Here is a 22,112-nt window from a genome sequence, read left to right on the forward strand (position 1 = left end):
AGAATCACACTTGAGTTTTTGAGCTCCTTAAAGGCGGTTGTCAAAACCGGATGCCATGATGTGATCACTTTCCCCCTGTACAATGTAGAGCATACATGGACTCTAGCTAAGCTTAATGAGGTTCTCAATTTACCTACCGGCGGTCCCAGATTAGCCTCAAAGTTTTGGAAGGCTGATGGATTATGGGAGATGTTGATTGGCAAGAACAAATATGACTCAAGTGCGAGTCCGGGTGCCTTGGTTCGCCACCCCCCCTTCGATATGTCCTTAGGGTGATTGCCAACACCATCTTTAGCCGTGAAGATAACAACAAGGTTCGAAATGATGAGTTATATATGCTCAAACATATGCTCTACGCTAAACCTATTGATGCAGGCGCATTCCTTATTCGACAAATGAAATCAATCGCCAACAAGCAAACCACTACAGGTGCCATTGTCGTGGGAGGTCTCATAACACCGATTGCTTTATACTTGGGTCATAAAGAGAATCTTGTGCAAGATAGCCTAGTTGAGGGATCTGATTCCATTGATATTGCTGCTTGTTCCTCTATGGGTTGGATACACAAGAGAGAAGGCACCACTCTTTGGTGTTTGGGGAATGATGATGAGGAAGAATTGCCCCCTCCTGAGATGATGACTTTGCGTGTTAAAGATAATTGGTCATTTCATGGCATTCGACCACATGCTCAAACACCATTGCTCCCCGAGCCACCCGCTTCATCATCTCTTCTCGAAGGTGCTAGAGTTTCTCCGATGTTGATTGAACAAGCACTTACAAAATTGCAAAAGTCTGTTGATGAAATCAAAGTTGAGCAAAAGGGAATCAAGGATCATTTAGCTTCCATATCGAAGACCTTTGCTAATTTTGGTGTTTGGTTGCAGTCTCAAGGGTTTCCACACCCTCCTCCTCTTCCCCCTCAATGAGGGTTTGTGAGTATCTTCTCTCCTTACTTGCCTTTATGATTTGCCTTTGCTATGTGGACATTGCAAGATTCAAGTGTGGGGAGGGTATTATTCATTGTACATATTAGAGTTTAAAATGAAAAGGCATAAGCATGTGAAACTTAACAAACTTTATGAGCATTTAAAATGACAGTTCTTAATACTTTAGTGCGAAATTCCAATTATCATAAGCATGTGTGTTTTACACTTTTATTATGTTCATCATTTATATTTAGCTGATAACAGTACATGAAATGGCATCATGGATGTAAAATTTTGCAACAATGTCACTATACTGATTCCACTTGTTTCTGTTACATTGAAGATAACACCACCTGGTGAAGTAAGAGCTTAATGAAAAGCATTTAGCACTAGGATGAGGTGAATCAGGCGTTGCATCAACAGGCACTGCCTTGGCTGGAGTTGCTCTTTCAGCTCACTTGTTGGGTTTACTAGGCTACTATTACTCCTTGAATTCAATCGTGAGGAAGCCGACTGATTTCTCACCTTACTTTGAAGATTCCCAATAAGCTTCCCGTGTTTTCTGGAGTTGAAGCCTTCTGTTGTCCTATGCTTAAAGATGGCTTCCATTTGCAATGAACCAAAATGTGTGTCGCAATTACTACAGACGAGAGCTCTGTATCTCTTGGTTTCTTCACAAGTCTGTAGGAAACTGTATAGAAAAAATCATGTCTGCACACAATGTTTAGAGTATTGTTTACTCCACACACATCACCATTTATCCCTACGAGGGAAACTAGCATGAAACCAGCCTCTTTTACTGAACCAACAGATAGCTTAGACTTTGTACTAAAATATTGTACTCTTTAAGTCAATAATAATGTAGACATATATCATTTTTAGCCTAAAATTAATTTTGTGCACAATGGAGTGATATATTTATTGAATGAAAGGTATGCATTTCAATAATTGGTATTACAATGTTAATCTTGAATGTAATAAATGCCTCGCTGTTTCTTTTCTTCTTTTCTTCCCCAATTCTCTGAAAAACCAGCCATATTCTTGTTGGTATGATGTATATGACTCAACACTCATAACGGGGGTGTTCCCTAACTAAATAAAACTAGGAAGTAGCTAATACAATTATCACTATAACTGCCTATCAGCTGCAAACTGCTTCAACAGCAAGCCTTCTAATTGTTCCTGGACAATGACCTAAATCGAAATTATCTTTGCTCAACTCAATGCTGCAGTACCTTCTATTTAAACAAACCTGCAAACAAATAATAATATAGCATATGAGGGAGGCTTTCTTATGCTTCTAAGAAACAGCTGAAAAATTAGAAAGAGAAATGTTTTTCACCTTTTCCAGCACAGATGCAGAATTGGGATCATGGCAGTCTCCCTGGATGTACGACCCACAAGCTCCCAAAGGGTTCCCAAAACTGGCGAACTTAATAGCAGATATGCGAGTATTACTAGGGCAGCTTAGATGCGCAGTTGCCTTTTTGTCGTTGGTGTCTTTCACAGCAGTGGTCCAGTATTCAACAGAGATAGAAGGATGATCTTCAGAAACAGAACTGCAAACACCTGTGGCTTTCCTCTTGGAGAACCTAATCTGAGTTGGATCTCCACCGATTTCTTCAAAGATAACCAATACATTGCCTGATGGCTTAAACCAAGACCGTGGAACATGATACCTGCACCAGAGGAAGTGACCTATACATGATTGACCAGCTAGCAAGGTGGATAAAACTAATACTCCTTTATAAAAAGATAGTGAAAATGACATGCACAACACGAACAGGACTATGGACCAAGAAAAAGAAACTCCTTTTGTGCCTGACGGAACCTGCTTTCTTTAATGAACATCAAATAGTTGAAAAGGTGTTCAGTAAGCACCCGGATGGGAAGTTTTGGTTGTAATCAATATCAAATCATGCTTACATATTGCATCTACTTACAGCAATATAGAAAGGTGCAAGATTAAAAATTTCAATAAATAAAAAATCATAACTATGTACTCGTACCATCTCTGGGTCGGTTCTCCACATCCGGTGCTGCACTTGTTGGGTAAAAATTTTCCACGGTAGTTACATTGATCAACACAATCATGATGCTTGGGACTTTTTCGAGGCCAATATCTTCCTATTTCTTCTCCATTCAACCAAGCTAAGCCCTTCCCCATATGTATCATATCCAGTCCTACAGGCTCATTCCCAGAGGGTGGGTCCACCAAAGCCTTCATAGGTCAAGCAAGTAAGAAATTAGATTGGCTCAAAAACTGAAAGCTAATTTCTAAATCTCAGATCACAAAGGCGTAGTCTCGACTCTACCTTGTACCATGTAAGTGGTTTTGTCTTACGTGGTTCAGTGGTCGACACCCAGTTTGTACTTTTCAAATCATCACCTTTATACAGATTCAATTGCTCTCCCAGTAATCCAATCTGGGAGCACAAAAAAAATTGGAACAATGTGAGTCAGCATGCGCTTCCTTTTGCAGTTAGTCATGTCAATACTAGTGCAAGTGCTCTCAACAATTGTACAGGTTGAAAGAATAATGTAGATATGCTCTATGAGAAACTAGGAACTACTTTACCGAGAAATGATATGATGGAGGTGGAAAACAAAAATAGAAACCTTATAGGTCCAATTAAATTTAGTTAGATTCACAGCTCCTTTGTTAAGACCTTTGATTTCAACACTTGTTAAGCCAGCTCCTATCCATTCGTACTGTGGCCCTGCAGTCTGGAGGTAAAATACACTTAGAACCCAAGAAAGAAGAGTAGAAATCAACAAGGACAACCATACTGGTAACTCTGTAGGTAATAAAGAGGACTTATCAAGCTAACGATTATGTAAATATTACAAACTAAATGAAAACAAGAAGCATAAACATATTGTTCAGGTGTCAAAGTGATGAAAGCTTACTTGCAAACCGACAGTCATGCTAAGAAGAGCAATTTCATTCTTTCCAGCCTTTAGAGATATGGGAATCTCAGATTCAAAGGAAAAGACCGATCCATTCCCAAATCCACTACCTGGATATATAGAAGAGTTAGTGATTAAGCACAAAAGCAATTGGCAAGAAAAATTTCCTTAGGTTCTAGTATAAAAGATATCGAAGAGCCGAAGAGGAAGAGAAGGAAGACAGAGAACATCTTTGCAGATAATAACAATAAATTTTGGCACAAAATGGGCACATTACTCAGAAGCAGTTGTTTGGTACTCCGTAATCTCATAACTGACCTAACATATATGTATGTGCTACTAATGTGACAGAAGAAAAGAGACTTTGATTTCTTATACGTAGTATAATAAAGCAAGATGTGGAAGGATAATTCATGTGTCACCTTGAAGTTTTTGATTCACAAAAACATGAAGAGCATGGCCCTTTGATTTTACTGATAATACTGGACTGCTTCTGTCTTTCAAGAACTTCTCATTACTGTCAACATACAGGCTGCAAATAAAAAAAAAAAAAAAAAAAAGAAGAACTGCCAGTTACACCTATGATCAAAAGCAAGGGTAATGCCAACTATCAAGGACATTAGTTAGTCTTCTTATTGTATGTTTACAGAATCCAGACTTCCGAGAGTCCATTTTTTTAATAGGGAAAAATACATGTAAACAAAGATGAAAGCAAACAAAAAAAATCAGGAAAATGACAGTAAACATGCCGAATACAACCTTGTTGTGATCCAGAGGTAGTCAGTAGAATCTTTTGTTGTATTAATATGATCGACAAAACCTGTCATATTGAATTCAGGTGTTGCCCATATTCCAGGTTTTTCAACAAACACTTTCCATTGAAGAGCTTTCAAGTCTTTGCTAGGTGGCACCACTGATGGCCTGAGATTCTCAGGCACCATATCAACCACAGAAGCCTGGGATCCAACCTGATGAAAAAAAGGCGGTAAGTTTGAATGCTGCATAAGGGCAATATTGCACAATATAGGGCATGCAATCCTCTCTGCTTTAATTTGATCCCACAACTGTTAAACACTGACAGGATTTGGTTCCCTTTCAAATTATAACAGGTCCTGATTACCAGAAAGCAATTGCCCAAAAATAAATAAAAAATGAGAGGCTTTTAAACCATGTTCCTTGGGACCAATTTCGACCAATTTGATATTACTACATATCCCCTCCATCGTTTCACTCCGGGGAGATTGGCATGTAGATTAAGAATAATGGATAGAGAAAGAAAAGTAAGATAAGGTTTGGAAATGGAGAGGGAGATAATAAGGAAAGTGTGTGGATGCAGAGACAAGTGAGAGAAATTAAACTTGAAAAGACAAATGTGAAATTATTTGAAGACATTGGACATCCATAAGGCAATTTGTGAAATCCATTCAAGGACAGAAGCATATTATAAAATACAAGGATTTACAAGAACATATAATATCAGATTGGAAAAGATATTTTATGTAGCTTCGCCAATTATTGTCCAAAGAACCTTACTGTTTACTACATTAGCCAACAGTATAGACAAGTTAGTTTTTGTTCTGTCATGGTTTATAAAGATTTTGCTAGACAGAGTAAAATAGTATACTGAAACAATGAGTAGTACAATAGTCTCAATGATAAACAATGATCAGGGGGATAAAGAACCTTAAATATGGAAACTGACCTTGGCAGTGTTATACACTACATTTTTGCAGTCTGGCAAGATGCTGACTGACCATGCAGGCAGATGGTACGTCTTGTTTCTGAATTTCACAACCTTATCAGTTTTGTTGTCCATATTGGCAAGGAAGGCTGCACAAACTCCAGATGAGTCTGTAAATACATTGGCCTGCATAGTGGTGCTAAATTAAGAGCTAGATTGATACCATACATATGCATAACTGCAATGCTATCTGAGATGACTATGGTCGGCAACTGGTCTAATCTACTAATCTTTATAACAGGCATACATTAAAATAACACAAAGATGTAACTTGAAAGTAGCTTGGAGGATATTCTCAATCTTGCAGAGCTCTTTGTGTAACATTGTGACTGTTTCATTGCATTAATTTCCATTATCTATTAAAGAATGAATTGCCCATACTACATTATCTCTTCAGTTTGGTTGTACAGAGGTCAAGAATTCGAGTAAATATGCTAGTGTCACATTAGGTCTTGAGACAAAATTGACAAGCCAATCTTTATAAACTGACTGACAACTCCAAGTCTTCTAAGTTATATCACTAGGAAGGAAATTGAGGAACCAAAGAAGGAAAGTCACCTCTTGTTGAGGACCAAGAGACACATTAGTCCTCTCTCCAGCAATCAGTGCATTCTCACACAACTTCAATGCCCCATGAAGTTCCTTGAGATGGCCCCACTTAGGAAGCCTTGGTAAGCCTGGAAGAAAAAAAGTAAAGAGGTTAATCATGTACAGCTCATCTTTCTACTTTCTTCCTAGGCATCAGAAGCGCTAGTGGTAATATAAAGGATGCAAGAGCATCTTCCATTTTGTTTTCTCTCTTAAAAATTAACTATAATTGAAAGATGTTCAGGATGAAGTGATGAACATTGGAAAGCAATATAGTAAATTACCATATTCATCAATTGGTGCATCATAATCATAACTTGTTGTGATAAATGGTCCACCAGCAGTGCGACCAAAATTTGTCCCGCCGTGATACTGAATAGAAATAATAACACACAAGAAAAGTGTAAAAGAGGGAAAAATAAATCAAATGCCTTTCCAACTTCCTCTCTTTTGTTCCTTCTCATTCCTTTGAACTTTCCCTTTTTTTAACTTCTATGTCAATCTCTACTTCAAGTGCCAGAATCATAGTACTTAACTGGGGTTATTTGACAATGGACATATACAGTAAATCAGTGACACAGAGATCCAGTTAACCAACCATGTAATAGTTGTGTACACTGCCACCCTTCTGAAAAAATCGAGCAACAGCATAAGCAACATCTTCAACAGGCCTGTGAGGATCCACGTCGCCAAATGTTTTGAACCTGGAGCAGAAGTCAAATAGTCTGTTCAATCATGAACCTATTTATATTGAGATGCTTAGAAATCTAAAAATTTGGAAAGCTCAAGACCTTGATAGACAAGTCAAAAAACATGCTAGAGAAGTTACCATCCAGGCCAATTCTCAGTCCAAATCTTCGGACTTTTGGAAGAACTTGGAGTAAAGTCGTCGCAGTAGAATCCATTACAAGTATTTATCTGCAAAAATTAGATGGTCGCTTCAACTACGGCTCAATGATGATTGATTTTGGTTAAGTTCCCTAAATTTTCATTAAACAAAACAAGACAAAAAACTGCAAGCATATGAATGGGAAACCTGTGTAAACCCTACAAATTCTACCACAAGCAAGAAACATCATTTACACAAGTTGAACTATATAATTCTACCAAAAAGGAGAAGTGATTTACTCACAACATTTACATAATCAGTAATAAAAAAAAAAAAAAAAAATACACCAGCAGTGAGGGGGAAAAGGCAAAAGGATATAAAACTTTGTGTCTGGCTATGTGAATGAAGAGAATATATAATGGTCATGCATTAAAATAAAATACTTCGTAAAATAAAAGGGTCATTCTCTCTCTTTATTCCTTTTTGGCTTTTGGGAAGGAGACTTGGAGAGGGACAAAAGAAGATAAAGAAACACCTCAACTAGCATTAAAAACAATCAAGAAATCCAATAATGAGTCATGTATATGGGATATAATGGAAGAGGAATCAGCCTGCGACTAAACAGAACCAACCACAAAGCCCAGAGGGATGATTAGATCAAGACATTGTAACACAAAATAATAAGCAGACACGAATGAACAGACATAAAACACAACTAGACAAGATTAGCAAAATAGTTTAAGAAGATTAGTTTATATTTTTGCAGCTATGTGACATGTGAAGGATTAGATAGTAAACCTTTCTGGGCAATTACATGGGAAGCAAGGAAATCACATAATTCACTGAGGTTTCTAACACCACTTAACAAATTCAATTGAAGTTGAGGCTAGCCTACAAATCGATGACTACAGATGTAATCTGAAATCAGAAATGAAGCTATAGTGAACCCCTCCCCCAATTCACACATGGAAAATGAACCTGCATATCCAAATATTCTCACCACAGGATCAGGTGTATCCCACTGCTGGCACATTATCCAAGGCACACCTGTGTTCTGAGAAAGGGCCATTTTGGCAGCCCACAAGGCATATTTCTTCCCTCCATCTCCATATGATTGTTCATAATATCCATACTCATTTTCTACCTACAAGAAAAAGAAAAATAACACAGTATTACATGAATACTGTTATGGTATGAACTAACAACACAAGAAGAGAAACATAACCAATAGAGCCACAACGAACTTGTGAAACAAAAGCAAAAAGTAACTCAATCAATCAAAAAGTACTCCAATGCCAAAAAAAAAAAAAAAAAAAGTAAAACAGAACTTACAGAAGTGCTCTGTAATCCTATACACTTAAAAACTCAGATATAAGAAATCCACAGGCCTTTTCCATGGAACTCAGAATCCTTCTTAGAAAGATGCCTATCAAATGCTTTGTAAGAGCAGAAAAGTTTAGCTTTTGAACTAAGTTCTGCTTTACTTGCTACTTCTAACACTTTTACGTTTTGCTATGCAGTGCAACATCCACTTCAGGACTTGCTTTAAACAACATTGCAAATAAATTTTGGCTTTAGCGCATTAATTGGGCATTTTAAAAGATACAACAAAACTTCAGTTTCAACACTCCATCCATTGGTTAGAACTTAGAAGATTCCATTTGAATGTACCTGAGCCATGATGATCGGACCTCCTTGTGATGCAAAAAGCTTCTCCTTCTTCATCAGGTCCACTATGTATGTGGTGAATTTCTTCATGTAATACTGCATAAAATAACCACCAACTCAGTAAATGTATAATTTGAAAAATTTATCATTCATACTAAACATTTTGGCACTTGTAAAGGTTTCTGCCATAAGATATCTAAATGTTATTGCATTTGAGATTGGTGACCCTGAAGGAAGAGATATTCAGTACCTTCCATTGCTCATTGTCAGTCCTAAATACAGTTCCAGGCACATAGTGCAGCCAAACAGGAACACCTCTGCAAAGAAACACATCGAGAATTTTTCACACATTCATATAAACATCCCAAAGATCGTGAGAAATATCAACCTAATTTCCCAACTGAACTGAATATAGATTCCTGAAAATAGCAATCATACCCAAAATTCCACTCTGCCGCAACAAAGGGTCCAATACGAAGCATCATATACATCCCAGCCTGCTGCACCGTCTTCACAAACTTAACTAGATCATACCGCCCCTCAAAATAGTACTATAAGATCACCAAAGACAACACAACCAACTGGCAGATTAGTCAAGGGTTCTACAGAAAAGGAAATAACTAACATGATTTTTACAAAATTCTAACTCACATTGTCAGGAGATAATTCATGGCCGTTCCAAAATACATATGACTCGATGACATTCGCACCGCCTTCTTTTGCCAGTTGAATTAAACCTGGCCACATCTACATTTTTCCAAATTTACTCAAATCAACAACAAAACAAGGTTTCACACTGCAAATCACAGTAAAGCTTTAACATGAGCATAATATTACAGTCCAGTCTCCAGATCATGACACTAAATCAACATGAAGTAGTAAACTGTCAGGGTAATATACAACAATTTAACAAGTGTCAAGTAGCAGTATAACGACAATGACAACAACAAAGCCTTAGTCCCAAATGAATTTGAGGTCAGCTAACATGAATCGTGATAAAGAGCTGTCCGATATAGAAAAAGGGACATTTAAAGATAATCCGTTGAAAGAGTTTGAGAATGTCGGTGTAATATACAACATTGTAACAAATATCAAATAGAAGTACAACCATAATTTAAAATTCCCACTTGAGCATAAACCCCCCAAAAATTTACAAGTATTAAATGATAATTCCCTGATTTTGTAACTAAGCAAGCAACCACATACACAAACAAAACCAATATTACATAAACACGATTACATGAGACGCAAATTCTTGTATATGACGGTCCAATATTCACCACTTGGTATAATATAAAATGAGTAAGAAACAATAGAGAGAGAAATACTAACAGCAGGGACACTACGAGGGTAGTGAATAGCAGTAGAAATAAGAAGCTTCCTTTGTCCATCAATTATGAAAGAACGACTATCATATGAAACATTACTACCATATCCAACTGTTAATTGCAGAAACAATGCCAAAACCAAGCATTGTATTGAAATTAAACTGAAACCCATGTTTTCTTTGGAAGAAATTTCTACAGATAGTGCAAAAATTCAGCTTAGAACTCCATTTTTTAGTGTAAATCAAATGAAAAGAATCAAGTTTTGAAAAGAATTTGGGGTTTTTCTTACAAAATTTTTTAGCTCAAAAAAATCAAATTTTTTAACAGCTGGAGTATACTAAATTTGTGATGAAATTGTTTTGGGGTAGATGGGCATTCAACTGCTTGACCAATTGATTGCTGTCTTTTGCAATTTATAGGGGTATGTGTAAGAGAGAGAGAAAGAGAAAGAGAGAGATCTTTACTTATCTTGAAATAAAGACAGAAACTTTGAATAAATTACGACCCAAAAATGCAGATTTCAGACATAAGATACAATTAATTACTGATCAGTACTATAATCAGTTGATCACTCAACAGAAAACACATGGAGTGACCGAGTGAGTAATTGGGTATTACAATCTTGTCCGTACTAATCATTACTTAAATATCAAAGTTACTTGAATTTTTTTAATTGAACTATCGGCTAGCCACCTAGGCATGGTACGGGGCTGATTGAACTTTGTGTACGCGTGTTGTGTTTTTTTTGTAGATAGGCTCACAGACGCATGTAACTCACTACCTTCATGTAATCATGTTGTGTCATGCCGTGTCTTCTATTTAGAAGGATTTTTAACATACATTTGTTGAAACACCCTCCATTACCCAAAAATTTGATCCAAGTATAGCTCGTGGTCCAATATATAAAAAAACCAACCGCAACCAAAATTCTGAAACCACATCAAGTCGTGTCGTGCCCGAACTGGCTTGCCTTTCTGGTACATGAGGTTGGATCCAAATGCTAAAAGTGAAACAGAAATTGCTTGAGATCCTAGTCCTAAAATAGAAGCTGCTTGAAATCCAGCAATTATAGAGTTACAACTATTGTTTACAGTTTGATACTTATTAGACTGATTGATTGTAGGTTAAACAGGTGACATTATTAGCAAAAATCGTGACAGAAATAATCAAATAAAACATTAAATTTGTAACAGAATCTCATTCTTAATCCCTCCTTAAAGTTATCAAATTAATAACCTAGATTATCTGAATTATAATGCAGAACAGTACAAGTAAAATATACAATGTCAGACCAATATCTTCCATTTATTTTCCATCAAAAATATCATCATTTGGGTTAAATATATTAAATTTCAAGGTCTCATGCACATAAAACTGAAAGACAAATCCCATGTCTTATGTTGGGCGGTGATTACTCAATTCAAGGAGCAAAATCTGGTCACCAGAAAGTGGGCCCTCTCTCGGATCTATGCATATGGGTGGATTGGGCTTATCACAGTCCAACAAGGACAACTATTGTGGGCCGGGTTTTAGCATGTGTATACTTAAATGCAGCCTAGATCTGGTCTGACAAGAGTGACACTGCACACTGAAACTCTACAAATATTTAACTTCACAGTTTCCAATGTTCTTGACGTAAAAGATGTTCGGATATGAGATTACAAATTTTAGGAGTACCAGAAGCAGTATTGTTAATATATAAAAGTTGAGGGGCGTCGTGATGCCTTTATTTCAGAGTAGATCAAATCAAAGCAGTTTTTAAAATTAAAAAAAAATAATAAAAAATAAAAATAAAAATAAAAAAAAGTTGTTAAATGACTTGAATCAGATTAGAAAATACAGAAGTTGATGTAAATTATGACTCTTATTAATCATCAGAAGCACAGTGTTTACATTCTGAGTAGTTCAATTTTATACATAGCGATATAGTAAGCTATCAATCACTTGTAAGTTGTAACTATGATGTATGCATAATTAATCATGAATTTTTTTTCCTGTAAAATAAAGAAAAGAATAAATAAAGAATCATGTATCATGTATGAATCCCTTCTGGTCTCATCAGGTATTTAATGTCACGTTTAACATTATTAACATTGCTGTCGCGCTTGCTAGTAGTCCAGGATATGGTGTTCACAGAAACTTTGAGAGGATTTCCACCAACTTCCTCAAACAGAACCAGAAGATTTTCTGACGATTTCAGAAAGGATCGGGGAATGTGGTACCTAGGATAGAATCAAGCATATCTTCAGTTGACTAATACCAAAATGAAAAATGAGACTCTAGTACAACTAGCAGAATGTTTTACACCGCAATATGATTGTCTTATCATTGTATACAGCATATTAACTAAGGTATATCTGTATTTATGCTGAATTATTGATGAGAAGCATTTGTCAGAGAAGTTCATTTTCTGTCTGAAATAACTTTATTAAGCTTGGAAATAAACTTGTTCTCAGGCTTTCTATCAGTTTTCATCAAGGATATTCATAAAGGAAAAATGGACATATGGCTTGTAGACTTGGCTACTTACATTGTTTGAGAAGGTTTTCCGTCAGGGGTCAGCAAGGACGCCCAATAACGACCAATACTTTGTCCATTGATCCAGGCTTCGCCTTTCCCCATACTGCTTAAGTCTAAGGCCACTGGATCTTCTCCGTCTGGTGCATCAAACGTGGTCTACCAAATTTCAAACCATAAAATTGTGTTCAGTATGCATCATAATATAAACTCTATAAAACCAGTCAAATTAAGACAAGGGACTTAAATTACTGTAAGCTTAAATAAGCTACAAATTTTTACCTTATACCAAGTGAGAGGCTTTGCAGTGGAAGGTTCAAGTCCACCCCAAACCACTTTTCCAAGGTTCTCTTCTTTATAAATTTGTGAATCTTCTCCCAATAATCCAACCTGAGGACAATGTTATCATTGTAAGTTTAATGTATTGGAAACTTAAAATAGATATCTTGACAGCTAGCAAAGGCCAACTACAAAGCCAAGATGAATCAAACCTTGTATCCCCACGTATAATTCACTGCTAAATCATAGGAATCATCTCCGTTGCATCTTACAGCCACTTCACGCAGTCCAGAAAACTTTCTTTCAAGATATGCTCCAGAATCCTTACATACAAAGTAGAACAAACTAATATGATCACAATGTAATTAATGCAAGCCAATGGTGTAAAATGGAACTCGTAACAAATATTTATACCGGTAATCCCACCATCACACTTAGCACAGAAATATTGTTTGTTCCACTATCCAACTTAATAGGGGTTTCAAGTGAGAAATTCTTGACACTGCGACTTCCATGTGCACCTCCTGTTTTTGTAATAGGTAAGAGAAAGAAACCAACAAGTAAGTCAAGCCACTGCATAACTTTATCCTTAGACACAGATAAATCAATGCTAATGACATACCAGCATATGCACCATTCACAAAAGCATAAGCAACATGTGCAAAAGACCGAAGATGAAGTACTGGTTCACTACAAGAAGGATTAGCTTCAAAACTGCAAAAACAACCACAAAAAATTAGAAGGTTAAATGCATAAACTCAAGATTCGTTATTTTCACCTATATTCTCCTCTTCTAAGCTTATAAAATAATATATAGCCTTATTCTGAAATTTATTTTAGCTGAAAATGAATTTGGTAACTCTGATTAGAACTTGTATTTGCTAAAACTTCTTTCAAAGGTGAAAAGAGCAAATCATGGACATCTTGTTTTAATATTTCAAGGCAAAAATCAATTTACCTTAGAGTGTACCAGAGATAATCAGATTCATCTTTTGTTACATTCATTTGTTCTAGTAAAGCACCTGCCTTCAAAGAAGTGTCTGAGAAGTTCGGTATCATCTCACTTAATAACTCCCATTTAGTAGCTGAGCTGATAGCTAGTTCTGATCTTGCATTTCTCTTTCCACTTTCTGTTGTTATCTGCGACATGAGAGACATATAGAGCATAAACAAATCATAGCTCATTCCTGTGATTGCAAGCTAAGTGCTAAATCCTAGAGCTATGATTACCGTTGCTGTGTTGAAAGTTATATTCACACAATCTGGAAGGATGCTAATTGACTTCGGAGGAAGTTGATATGATCTGTTCTGAAACACAACATTTGCACTATTTCTTGAGTCATTGTTTATTAAAAAGGCAGCACAACCTCCACTCTCTTCTGCGAAAACATATGCCTGGTTATTAAAATCATGATCATCAATGAGATGTATATACAAATAATCATTTTCTCTGACAACTGAATCAAATGAAAAACAGTCAATTACCGCCTGTAGTTGTCCCAAGGAAAGATAGGACTTCTTTCCCTCAAGCAAGGTTTTTGAGCAAGCTTTTATCGCCATATGAAGCTGCCGAAGGTGGCCCCATTTAGGTTGCCTTATAAGACCTATATATTGATTGAGAATAGAAATTAAATTATGTAATGTAAGTTTTATATACATGCATATGTGAACCAAACCTGGCAGTACTCACCATATTCATCAAGGGGTGCTTCATCATAGTAACTGGTGGTAACATAAGAAGTGCCTGTTCTTCCAAAATTTGTTCCTCCGTGGTACTATATACATGTCAGAAACCAGAAGTAAATCTGAGATAACTAACTATATAATGGAACGTGTTCGAAGTATTAAGAAATAGGGTGTATGAAATGTGACAGCTTAAGTAACTACATACCATATAGTAATTCACGTAACATCCATTATTTTTTGCAAGAAAAAGTGAGACGTGAAATGCAATCTCTTCTGCAGACCTTATGTATGGCTTCCCACCAAAGACTTGGAAGCTGTATCGAACAATTATAAGGTTACCAGAGAAGTAGATTTCTGATACACATAAATCTCAATACTTCGCTTCAAACTTCTGTTATTTTACTTAGTGTGACATATGTGCTTTATATTTTTTCATTTTCCTATCTGAGCTTATTTGCCTTGTTGGATGTAGAATATATTTGCCCAAATCTGAACTTATATTGGTTGTAAATTGAATTTGGTTACTAATTCAAGTGTCTAAAGATGCCTCGATGTGTGTTGGGGCTCCAAAGCAGAGTTTCAATGACAGTTACGGTATGGAACCATGCGGTTTACAACATAAAAAATTCCCATCACAACAAATAGTTTGATACCAAAAGGAAGCTAAGCACCAAAATAGCTGATTGCTTAAATTAAATCATACATACAAAGATGTCCAGTTTTCTGTCCACATTGATGGTTTGTTTGGGGAGTTAGGCCCAGCAAAGGTTTCCCCGCATTTCATTCCATTGCACGTATTAATCTGTTGAGTATAAATAGTAACTAAAGAGATCAAAAAAATTATAAGAACAAGAAAATGAAATTCCTCTATTCATTATAAATAGAAATGACAAGAAAGATTGGAATTGAAGGAACTAACCACAGGATCAGGAGCATCACTTTGCTTACACATCACCCAAGGAACACCGGTCTGAAGCCCAACAGCCATACCAGCAGCCCATTGTACATATGAATGCCCTTTTTTTCCAAAAGCTGCTTCAACGTTTTGATATTCATTTTCAATCTATTTGAAGATTCATAGTTTGTAAAGTTACAGGTTACTTCGAGAAAAATCATCAGAAATGCTAGTAACTCATCTTACCTGTGACAATATTATAGGGCCTCCTTGTGAAGCATATAACCCCTCAGATTTCATGAGGCTTACTATTTTTGTTGTAAAATTTTGCATATAGAACTACAAAAAGAAAAATACTTTTAGCTAAACTCCAAGACAATAACACACATCAGAGTAATGATATCAGACAGATAACAAGAAACAGCTCAATTAAGTACTTTGAACGGCCCGTTGTCTGTTCTATATGTAATGCCAGGGATGTCATGCAGCCAAAACGGAAAACCCCTGCAACATCACAATAGTGCATCCATTAGACCATTTAGAGTTGCATAAGCATCGTTCAGAAAACATATAACATCTCGTTACCAAAGGCAGGATAGCCTAGTGGGGGAAAAAATCAAAACAAACAAATTATGCAAATGTGTGAATACAGACCCATAACTCCATTCACTTTCGATGTATGGGCCAATCCTGAGGCAAACATACAACCCTTGTGCTTGAACCTCCTTGATGAACTTTACTAAATCATACCTCCCAGTGAAATCATACTGCATAAAACAAGATAAATTAACATCAATACGACTATATGAGGATAGAATAAAAGGAGATACAATAAAATCAGCATATTTTACCATGAATACGGGATAAAAGAACACACATACCTGACCTGGTTGGGGTTCATGGACGCTCCAGAACACATAAGTTTGAATTACATCCAGTCCACCGTCTTTGGCCTTGGCTATTAACGATGGCCACATCTGAATATCATTCAAAAGATTAACACAAGTCAGTAAGTCATTACTCACTAGGTGTAGCTTCATAATTTACCGCCCTTATATAAGATTATAGACGAATACATGACTAATTAATGAGAGCAACAATAAGATATTCATATTTTTTAGATTGTTAAGTCATCATATAATAAGACTACAGAGTAGGAAACACCTTAATATCTCAAATGTTCGAGGTAATGCATATGCATTTGCATCTATTTCTCCAATCATTACTTTTGCAGTTTGCCATAGTATGATTATGGACCCTAAACTTCTCTCCTACATAAATTAGAGACATATACATAGAGAATCCATTTTCTTAACATGTGCTACCATACTTATACTAACTCGATCAATTAGAGTAAGTTGTGTATGATTCTCGTCCATTTTATCACCACTAAATATAGATTTACATATACGTCACGTACATTCAAGACTTTACAACGCTTGCAATCACCACGAGAACATCCACCCTCACCACTAATTACACTTCAATTTGTCAATTCAATTCATCCATGATTATCACTAGTGACACTTCGATTTGTCTACTCTTGTCAATCATGATTGTCAAAATTGGTTTCATTAGAACTCGAATCCATGTAGTAATTGCACGTAGAATAAGACTTTGGTACACGAAACAATTCAAACAAATTTAGAACATCGCCGGAACCAATAACTAGTTTATAACTAATCAACATTTAAAAGTAATCATGGGTATCAATGTATCGATCAAAACTGAATTATAATATGGTTAATGTATCTTAAATTAAGATACATAACCATGATAAATTATACTATTGCATCACCACAAAAAAAGAATTTAAACTTAAAATTAATAAAAGAAAAGAAAATACTTGTGCAGACTGTAATCTGATTATGCTCCATTGATTGACTTGAATATTAGCCTATGAAATTTTGCAGGTGAAGAAATTTGTGTTCAAATTTATGGAGTTGTAAAATTCGCAAAAACGCAAATTTGAGAGGGGGAGAAATTGAAATGACCCTAACCCTCTCCTCGCGGGAAATGAAATCAACCCCTAATGTAAACGAGTTTCCTTGCCCCACGATATAAAGATTATTATAGGTGACGTATTACTCTTTTCGTATTTTATTACTCCCTCTACTTTTTCTTTTCCAGGTGTATTTTGTGTATCTCCTTCCAATTAAGGAGTATTATATTTTATTTTTCTACTAACTTCACTTTCTTTATATTTAATTTTTTTTTTACTAAATTACCTAAAACTCCGCACATTGAGTATTGGAGAATAAAATACGAAGGGAATATTTAACTAGGCTACATAGGTACTTTAATTGGTAGCCATACCTAGGAGTGTGCAGAAATGGACCTGGACCAGAAAACCGACCGAGACCGAACCGGAATTGTACCGGACCGGTTGATTCCGATCCGGTCTTCGGTCCTCACAAATTGGGGATTGGGTTTCCGGACCGGAAAGTGTATTTTTGTAATTTTTTGGGTGAAAATTTTAAATTTTACATTTACTAGTAAATTTCTAAAAAATTTAGGTACAAAACTTGTAATTTATAAATTCTAGGTGCAAAATAGAAAAGCACGCACACAAAAACAAGACGTTAAAAATGTATTTATATATTTAAGATATTAAAAAAAATTTAAAAAAAATATAACCGGTCCATTCCGATCCAAAACCGGACCAGACCGGAATAAACATGTCTGGACCGGTTGATTACAGTCCGGTCCGATCCCGGTCCCCAAAAAAAATCGATTTCGGGTTCCGATCCAGGTTCAATTTTGGATCGGTGCACAGCCCTAGCCATACCCATATCGTCATTATCGGGCACAAGGTACAACACTCGTACTACTCTGTATTGGATAATTTACTATATTATTTACACAATTTTAGTTCAATTTTAACAAACTTTGCTTCCAATTAATCATTTTAATGAATTTTATATTGATTGTTTCATCATATTAGAATATTTTGAGTTTTCTTTTTTAGAATATTTTGAGTAAAATACATCAAAATTTATTAGAAAAAATTCATAAATATTCTTTTTAAAACTATAAATGTACTCCTTTTTATTCCTTTATTTTTGCTCCATGGCTATTTTTCGGGTCAAATTTTGGAAACTTTGACCTTAAATTACCATTAACCTAAAAGAAATAATATAGCCATGAGGGATCTAGTTAGATTCGACTCATTGTATATTTTATTAATATCACATTTTTACGTATATGAAAATAAAGATATAAACATTTTAATATGAGTGTTGAAGACCGTGCAAAGTCAAATGGGACAAAAAAAATATAGGAACAAAGAGAGTATTATGTGAATGTGTGTCTTTAAATTTTGTCTTCTCAACAAGATCGAAAACAAAGGATTAAAGTTTTGGCTTACAATATTTTCCAAACGGAATACTCTTTATTCTTATTTTTAGTTTGTCCCATATTTCATTTTAAGATGTCCCATAATAGATTGGCAAGATTGCCTCAAAAAATTTACAGTTGTTTTCAATCTAGCTGCCTTGGGAAATTAGGCGATTTAGGTTTTCACTTAAAATAGACTCTATTTTACCATATACGAAGTATTACTTGGCCTAATGCTTAATATTGAAGTTTGGTGTAAGCTATGGCACATGTTCAAATTTTCATTAACGCATTTGTAATTTGCATTACCCTTGTTAAGAATTACAAGGCTAACTGCTATATATATATACTTATATGGCCTAGTCATTTTCTTTATTATCACTCACTCACACTCTTTAACTTTAATTACGAAACCTGCATTTCACTAGTAAAGAATTACAAGCTCAAAGTTGAAACTTGTAAGTTTTACAAAAAGACAGCTAATTGAAGCATTTTGAGTTCTGACATAAATAGCTTTATTTTTGAATCCAACAATAGTTTAAGACTGTTACCTTTACAAAAGCGTAATTCTGATAAAGATATGATGAAAATCATGTACCTTTTCATGTTTTTAAATGATGAAAGTTAGAATGTTATCTCTCTTTTTGGGGAGGTATGAATCGTGTGATATTTGATTGCTGAGTAGTTTCCTACCGTCCAACTCATGCCAAATTGCCAATGGTCTACATACCTCAATGAGGTTGCCATTGATACATCACTAGGTAATAGGATAGGTCACAACTTATTAGTTACTTAGTTCCTCGGTTAGGGCCTGTTTTCTCCAACTTATTTTCAGTTTAGTTCAGCTTCAACCAATTCAGTTCAGTTCAGTTTCTAATTTCCTTCTTTCATAAAATATTCAATTCATTTCAGTTCAGCTCCAATCAGTTCATCTCAGTAAATCAGAACATACCCTTAGTATATGCTCAAAGTCGGGCGAATGTGAGACTCTTTAGAGGATTAAAGTAAAGTAAAACACGAGATGATATCGTTTCTTACATGTACTCGGAAGAGAAAGCAATTGTTTTCATCTCGATCAAACTCCAACTAATATAAATCTATCTTATACAAGTAGGTCATGAAGATTTATGTCGTAATGTAAAATTAAGGATAGATAATATTCTTAGCTTCTAATTAATATGAATATGGATTTTCTGATATTAATTACATCAAAAATCTCTAATAGTATGAGGATCATTAGCGGTGTTACGTAAATCACAAGATGACATCTATCATTTCTTTCATAAATTCATACCAACTAATTTATCTTAAACAAGTAGTCGGATAAATTTATTGTATAATGTACATGTTTATTTGTTTAATCCTGTATTATTTATTTATACCAAAGCATAAGAAATTCATTTAAATTTAGCTCATTCAAAATATAACCAAACAGAATCACACAAAAACTTGTATGAAATAAAATTCTCATTGGAACTCCAATAACAACAAGTTGACATCTTTGCCAATACCAAAATATTCTTACATTCATAACCTACATTATTATACAAACTTGAATATATATGATTTCATGGTATTAGCACCTACATACCTTATGGTAAAACAATGTCTAGTCGAGTATCTAACACGAGTACTTTAAGATAGGAAAAAACCGAGAATACGTACTAACCTCGGGGGTGCTTCGAGGATAATGAATGGAACCGGAGAAGAGGAGCTTCCTCTGCCCACCAACAATGAGAGACCTTCCATCGTACGTTACTTCACCACCTTCTTCATCACTTCCTCTACTTGCAACTATCACCATTGCCAAAACTCCCATTAAAACCCAATATTTTCCCTCCATTTTTTTTTAATTACTCTCTTTTAATTTGATTTATCTGTCTTAATTTCTTCACAGGAATGAACAATGCTGCATTGCTATTTGAAGGAATTTATTGGCAGCACCTCAAACTAAGAGCATATAAGACTCAATACAAATGAAGAACTTTAAAGCTACTACTTTTATAACAAGAAACAACAAAATAAGGTTGAAAAAATATCCAACTTATTCCTTGTTTTTGGTCAGTTTTTAAAGCTGAGTAAATTGTCTAAATTAACCTCACAACTCACGGGTTTTGTTTTTTTAAAATTTCACTATCATTATTATTATAGCTCCTAATATGTTTGAAATTTTGGGCGGTCATGACTTTTAAGATTGTGACATACAAGTATACAACTTATGTTTCTTTTGTCTATTAAATTTGCCTTAAACACTTCCATCTTAAATACTCTGTTTAATATGTTTTGACTTTTAGTATAACTTGATATTTCAATAGTAATTCAAATAAAAAATCCTACAACTTCTTACTTATTACGGAGTAACATTTTAAATTATTTTATATAATAATAAAAAAGATGGTCAAAGTTGTATTCCGTATTAAAAGTCAAAGCATATCAGTCTTACCTTCTAACAGATATTCAGGAATGAAAAGAGTATTGTATGAATTTATTACTTTCACGTAACTACATTTGGTATCCCCGAATTCTGCTAATATCTTCACTATTAAATGAAAATTTAAAAAGCACAAGCATCTATACGACTACACCTCTGTTGAGTAATGGGGCAAACAAAAGGGGAAGAGAAAGAGTACTTATGGAACAAAATTAATTTGTTATATTCATTCTTAGTTATCATGATAAACCTTATAGGGTTAAATTAGGAATTTTACTATTTAAATATCATCCCTTTTATATTTAGTTTTGTTTTCCTTAATTAGAGGTTGGAAATTTAGTGGGAAACTTGGCTGAAATTCCACGGTTTTCCCTTCTAAGCTTAGGGTATAAGAGAGGAAGTTATAAATGATCCGTGAAAGGAATAATTGAGTCACTTTTTATGGCCGTTTGTTCACATCATTTCAATGCGGTTTGTTATGCGCATGACTATATGTTTATAACTTTAAATGTAGATGTGCTTGCTTACTAGAAGTGTGCACATATATAGGTAATAGGATAGTTTCTAATAATGTGTATGAAGTATGATCCTATTCATGCACTATGATCTAATATTGGTTGAGGAAAATAAGTAGATCAATGAACTAGGGAGCAATTTACATGTTGATTATGTGGAGCGTATCTTTTACGTGTTGACATTTGATCAATAGATGTCACTTAAAGGAGTTCACACACTAAGAACATTATCTTTATATATACATAATATATTATGTATTTCACAATTTCCATGGTTTAATTTTGACTAAATAATAAAATTGATATTCATAGATTAAGTTATCAATTCCCAACTCAACTCGATCTAAACTTGATATGAATTGAAGTTACTAAGAGAGAACCTGAACCCGACCATCTGACTCGACCCAACTCCACAATTTTATATTATGTTTATACACTGTTTAAAATATTTTTTTAGCACGAC

At 35.0% G+C, this 22,112-nt stretch overlaps 2 protein-coding genes across 2 annotated transcripts; both read right to left on the reverse strand.

Annotated features, from left to right (window-relative positions):
- Positions 1 to 1,819: 1,819 nt before the first annotated feature.
- LOC145574383 (beta-galactosidase 10-like) lies at positions 1,820 to 10,429 on the reverse strand. The gene is made up of 19 exons (XM_081632158.1): positions 9,995 to 10,429; positions 9,314 to 9,409; positions 9,101 to 9,213; positions 8,913 to 8,979; positions 8,666 to 8,758; positions 7,995 to 8,138; positions 6,995 to 7,083; positions 6,764 to 6,869; positions 6,450 to 6,537; positions 6,136 to 6,254; positions 5,539 to 5,703; positions 4,596 to 4,804; positions 4,259 to 4,368; positions 3,837 to 3,946; positions 3,546 to 3,653; positions 3,242 to 3,352; positions 2,936 to 3,147; positions 2,269 to 2,605; positions 1,820 to 2,178 (listed from the first exon to the last, which is right to left on the reverse strand). The coding sequence occupies exons 1-19, from the start codon at positions 10,160 to 10,162 to the stop codon at positions 2,068 to 2,070; spliced, it is 2,556 nt and encodes an 851-aa protein (XP_081488284.1). The 5' UTR covers positions 10,163 to 10,429; the 3' UTR covers positions 1,820 to 2,067.
- A 1,377-nt stretch (positions 10,430 to 11,806) lies between these two features.
- On the reverse strand, positions 11,807 to 20,660 carry LOC145574385 (beta-galactosidase 6-like). The gene is made up of 18 exons (XM_081632161.1): positions 20,373 to 20,660; positions 16,249 to 16,344; positions 16,022 to 16,134; positions 15,805 to 15,871; positions 15,614 to 15,706; positions 15,392 to 15,535; positions 15,180 to 15,274; positions 14,678 to 14,786; positions 14,477 to 14,561; positions 14,272 to 14,390; positions 14,017 to 14,181; positions 13,745 to 13,926; positions 13,409 to 13,500; positions 13,201 to 13,310; positions 12,999 to 13,109; positions 12,790 to 12,897; positions 12,521 to 12,666; positions 11,807 to 12,212 (listed from the first exon to the last, which is right to left on the reverse strand). The coding sequence occupies exons 1-18, from the start codon at positions 20,544 to 20,546 to the stop codon at positions 12,023 to 12,025; spliced, it is 2,199 nt and encodes a 732-aa protein (XP_081488287.1). The 5' UTR covers positions 20,547 to 20,660; the 3' UTR covers positions 11,807 to 12,022.
- Positions 20,661 to 22,112: the final 1,452 nt, after the last annotated feature.

The sequence above is a fragment of the Chenopodium album genome, chromosome 13 (genome assembly GCF_948465745.1).
Source record: "Chenopodium album chromosome 13, dcCheAlbu1.1, whole genome shotgun sequence".
NCBI classification, from domain to species: domain Eukaryota; kingdom Viridiplantae; phylum Streptophyta; class Magnoliopsida; order Caryophyllales; family Amaranthaceae; genus Chenopodium; species Chenopodium album.

Coding starts and splice junctions, on each gene's coding strand:
- LOC145574385 (XM_081632161.1), bottom strand. CDS start 20,546: ATGGAGGGAAAATATTGGGTTTTAATGGGAGTTTTGGCAATGGTGATA. Junction 15,872..16,021: donor GAAAGTGAATGGAGTTATGG/GTCTGTATTCAC, acceptor GTGATGTTGCAG/GGGTTTTCCGTTTTGGCTGC. Junction 14,182..14,271: donor CCTTGGGACAACTACAGGCG/GTAATTGACTGT, acceptor TTTAATAACCAG/GCATATGTTTTCGCAGAAGA.
- LOC145574383 (XM_081632158.1), bottom strand. CDS start 10,162: ATGGGTTTCAGTTTAATTTCAATACAATGCTTGGTTTTGGCATTGTTT. Junction 8,759..8,912: donor CTGACAATGAGCAATGGAAG/GTACTGAATATC, acceptor TATTTTATGCAG/TATTACATGAAGAAATTCAC. Junction 4,805..5,538: donor TAGTGTATAACACTGCCAAG/GTCAGTTTCCAT, acceptor TTTTTTCATCAG/GTTGGATCCCAGGCTTCTGT.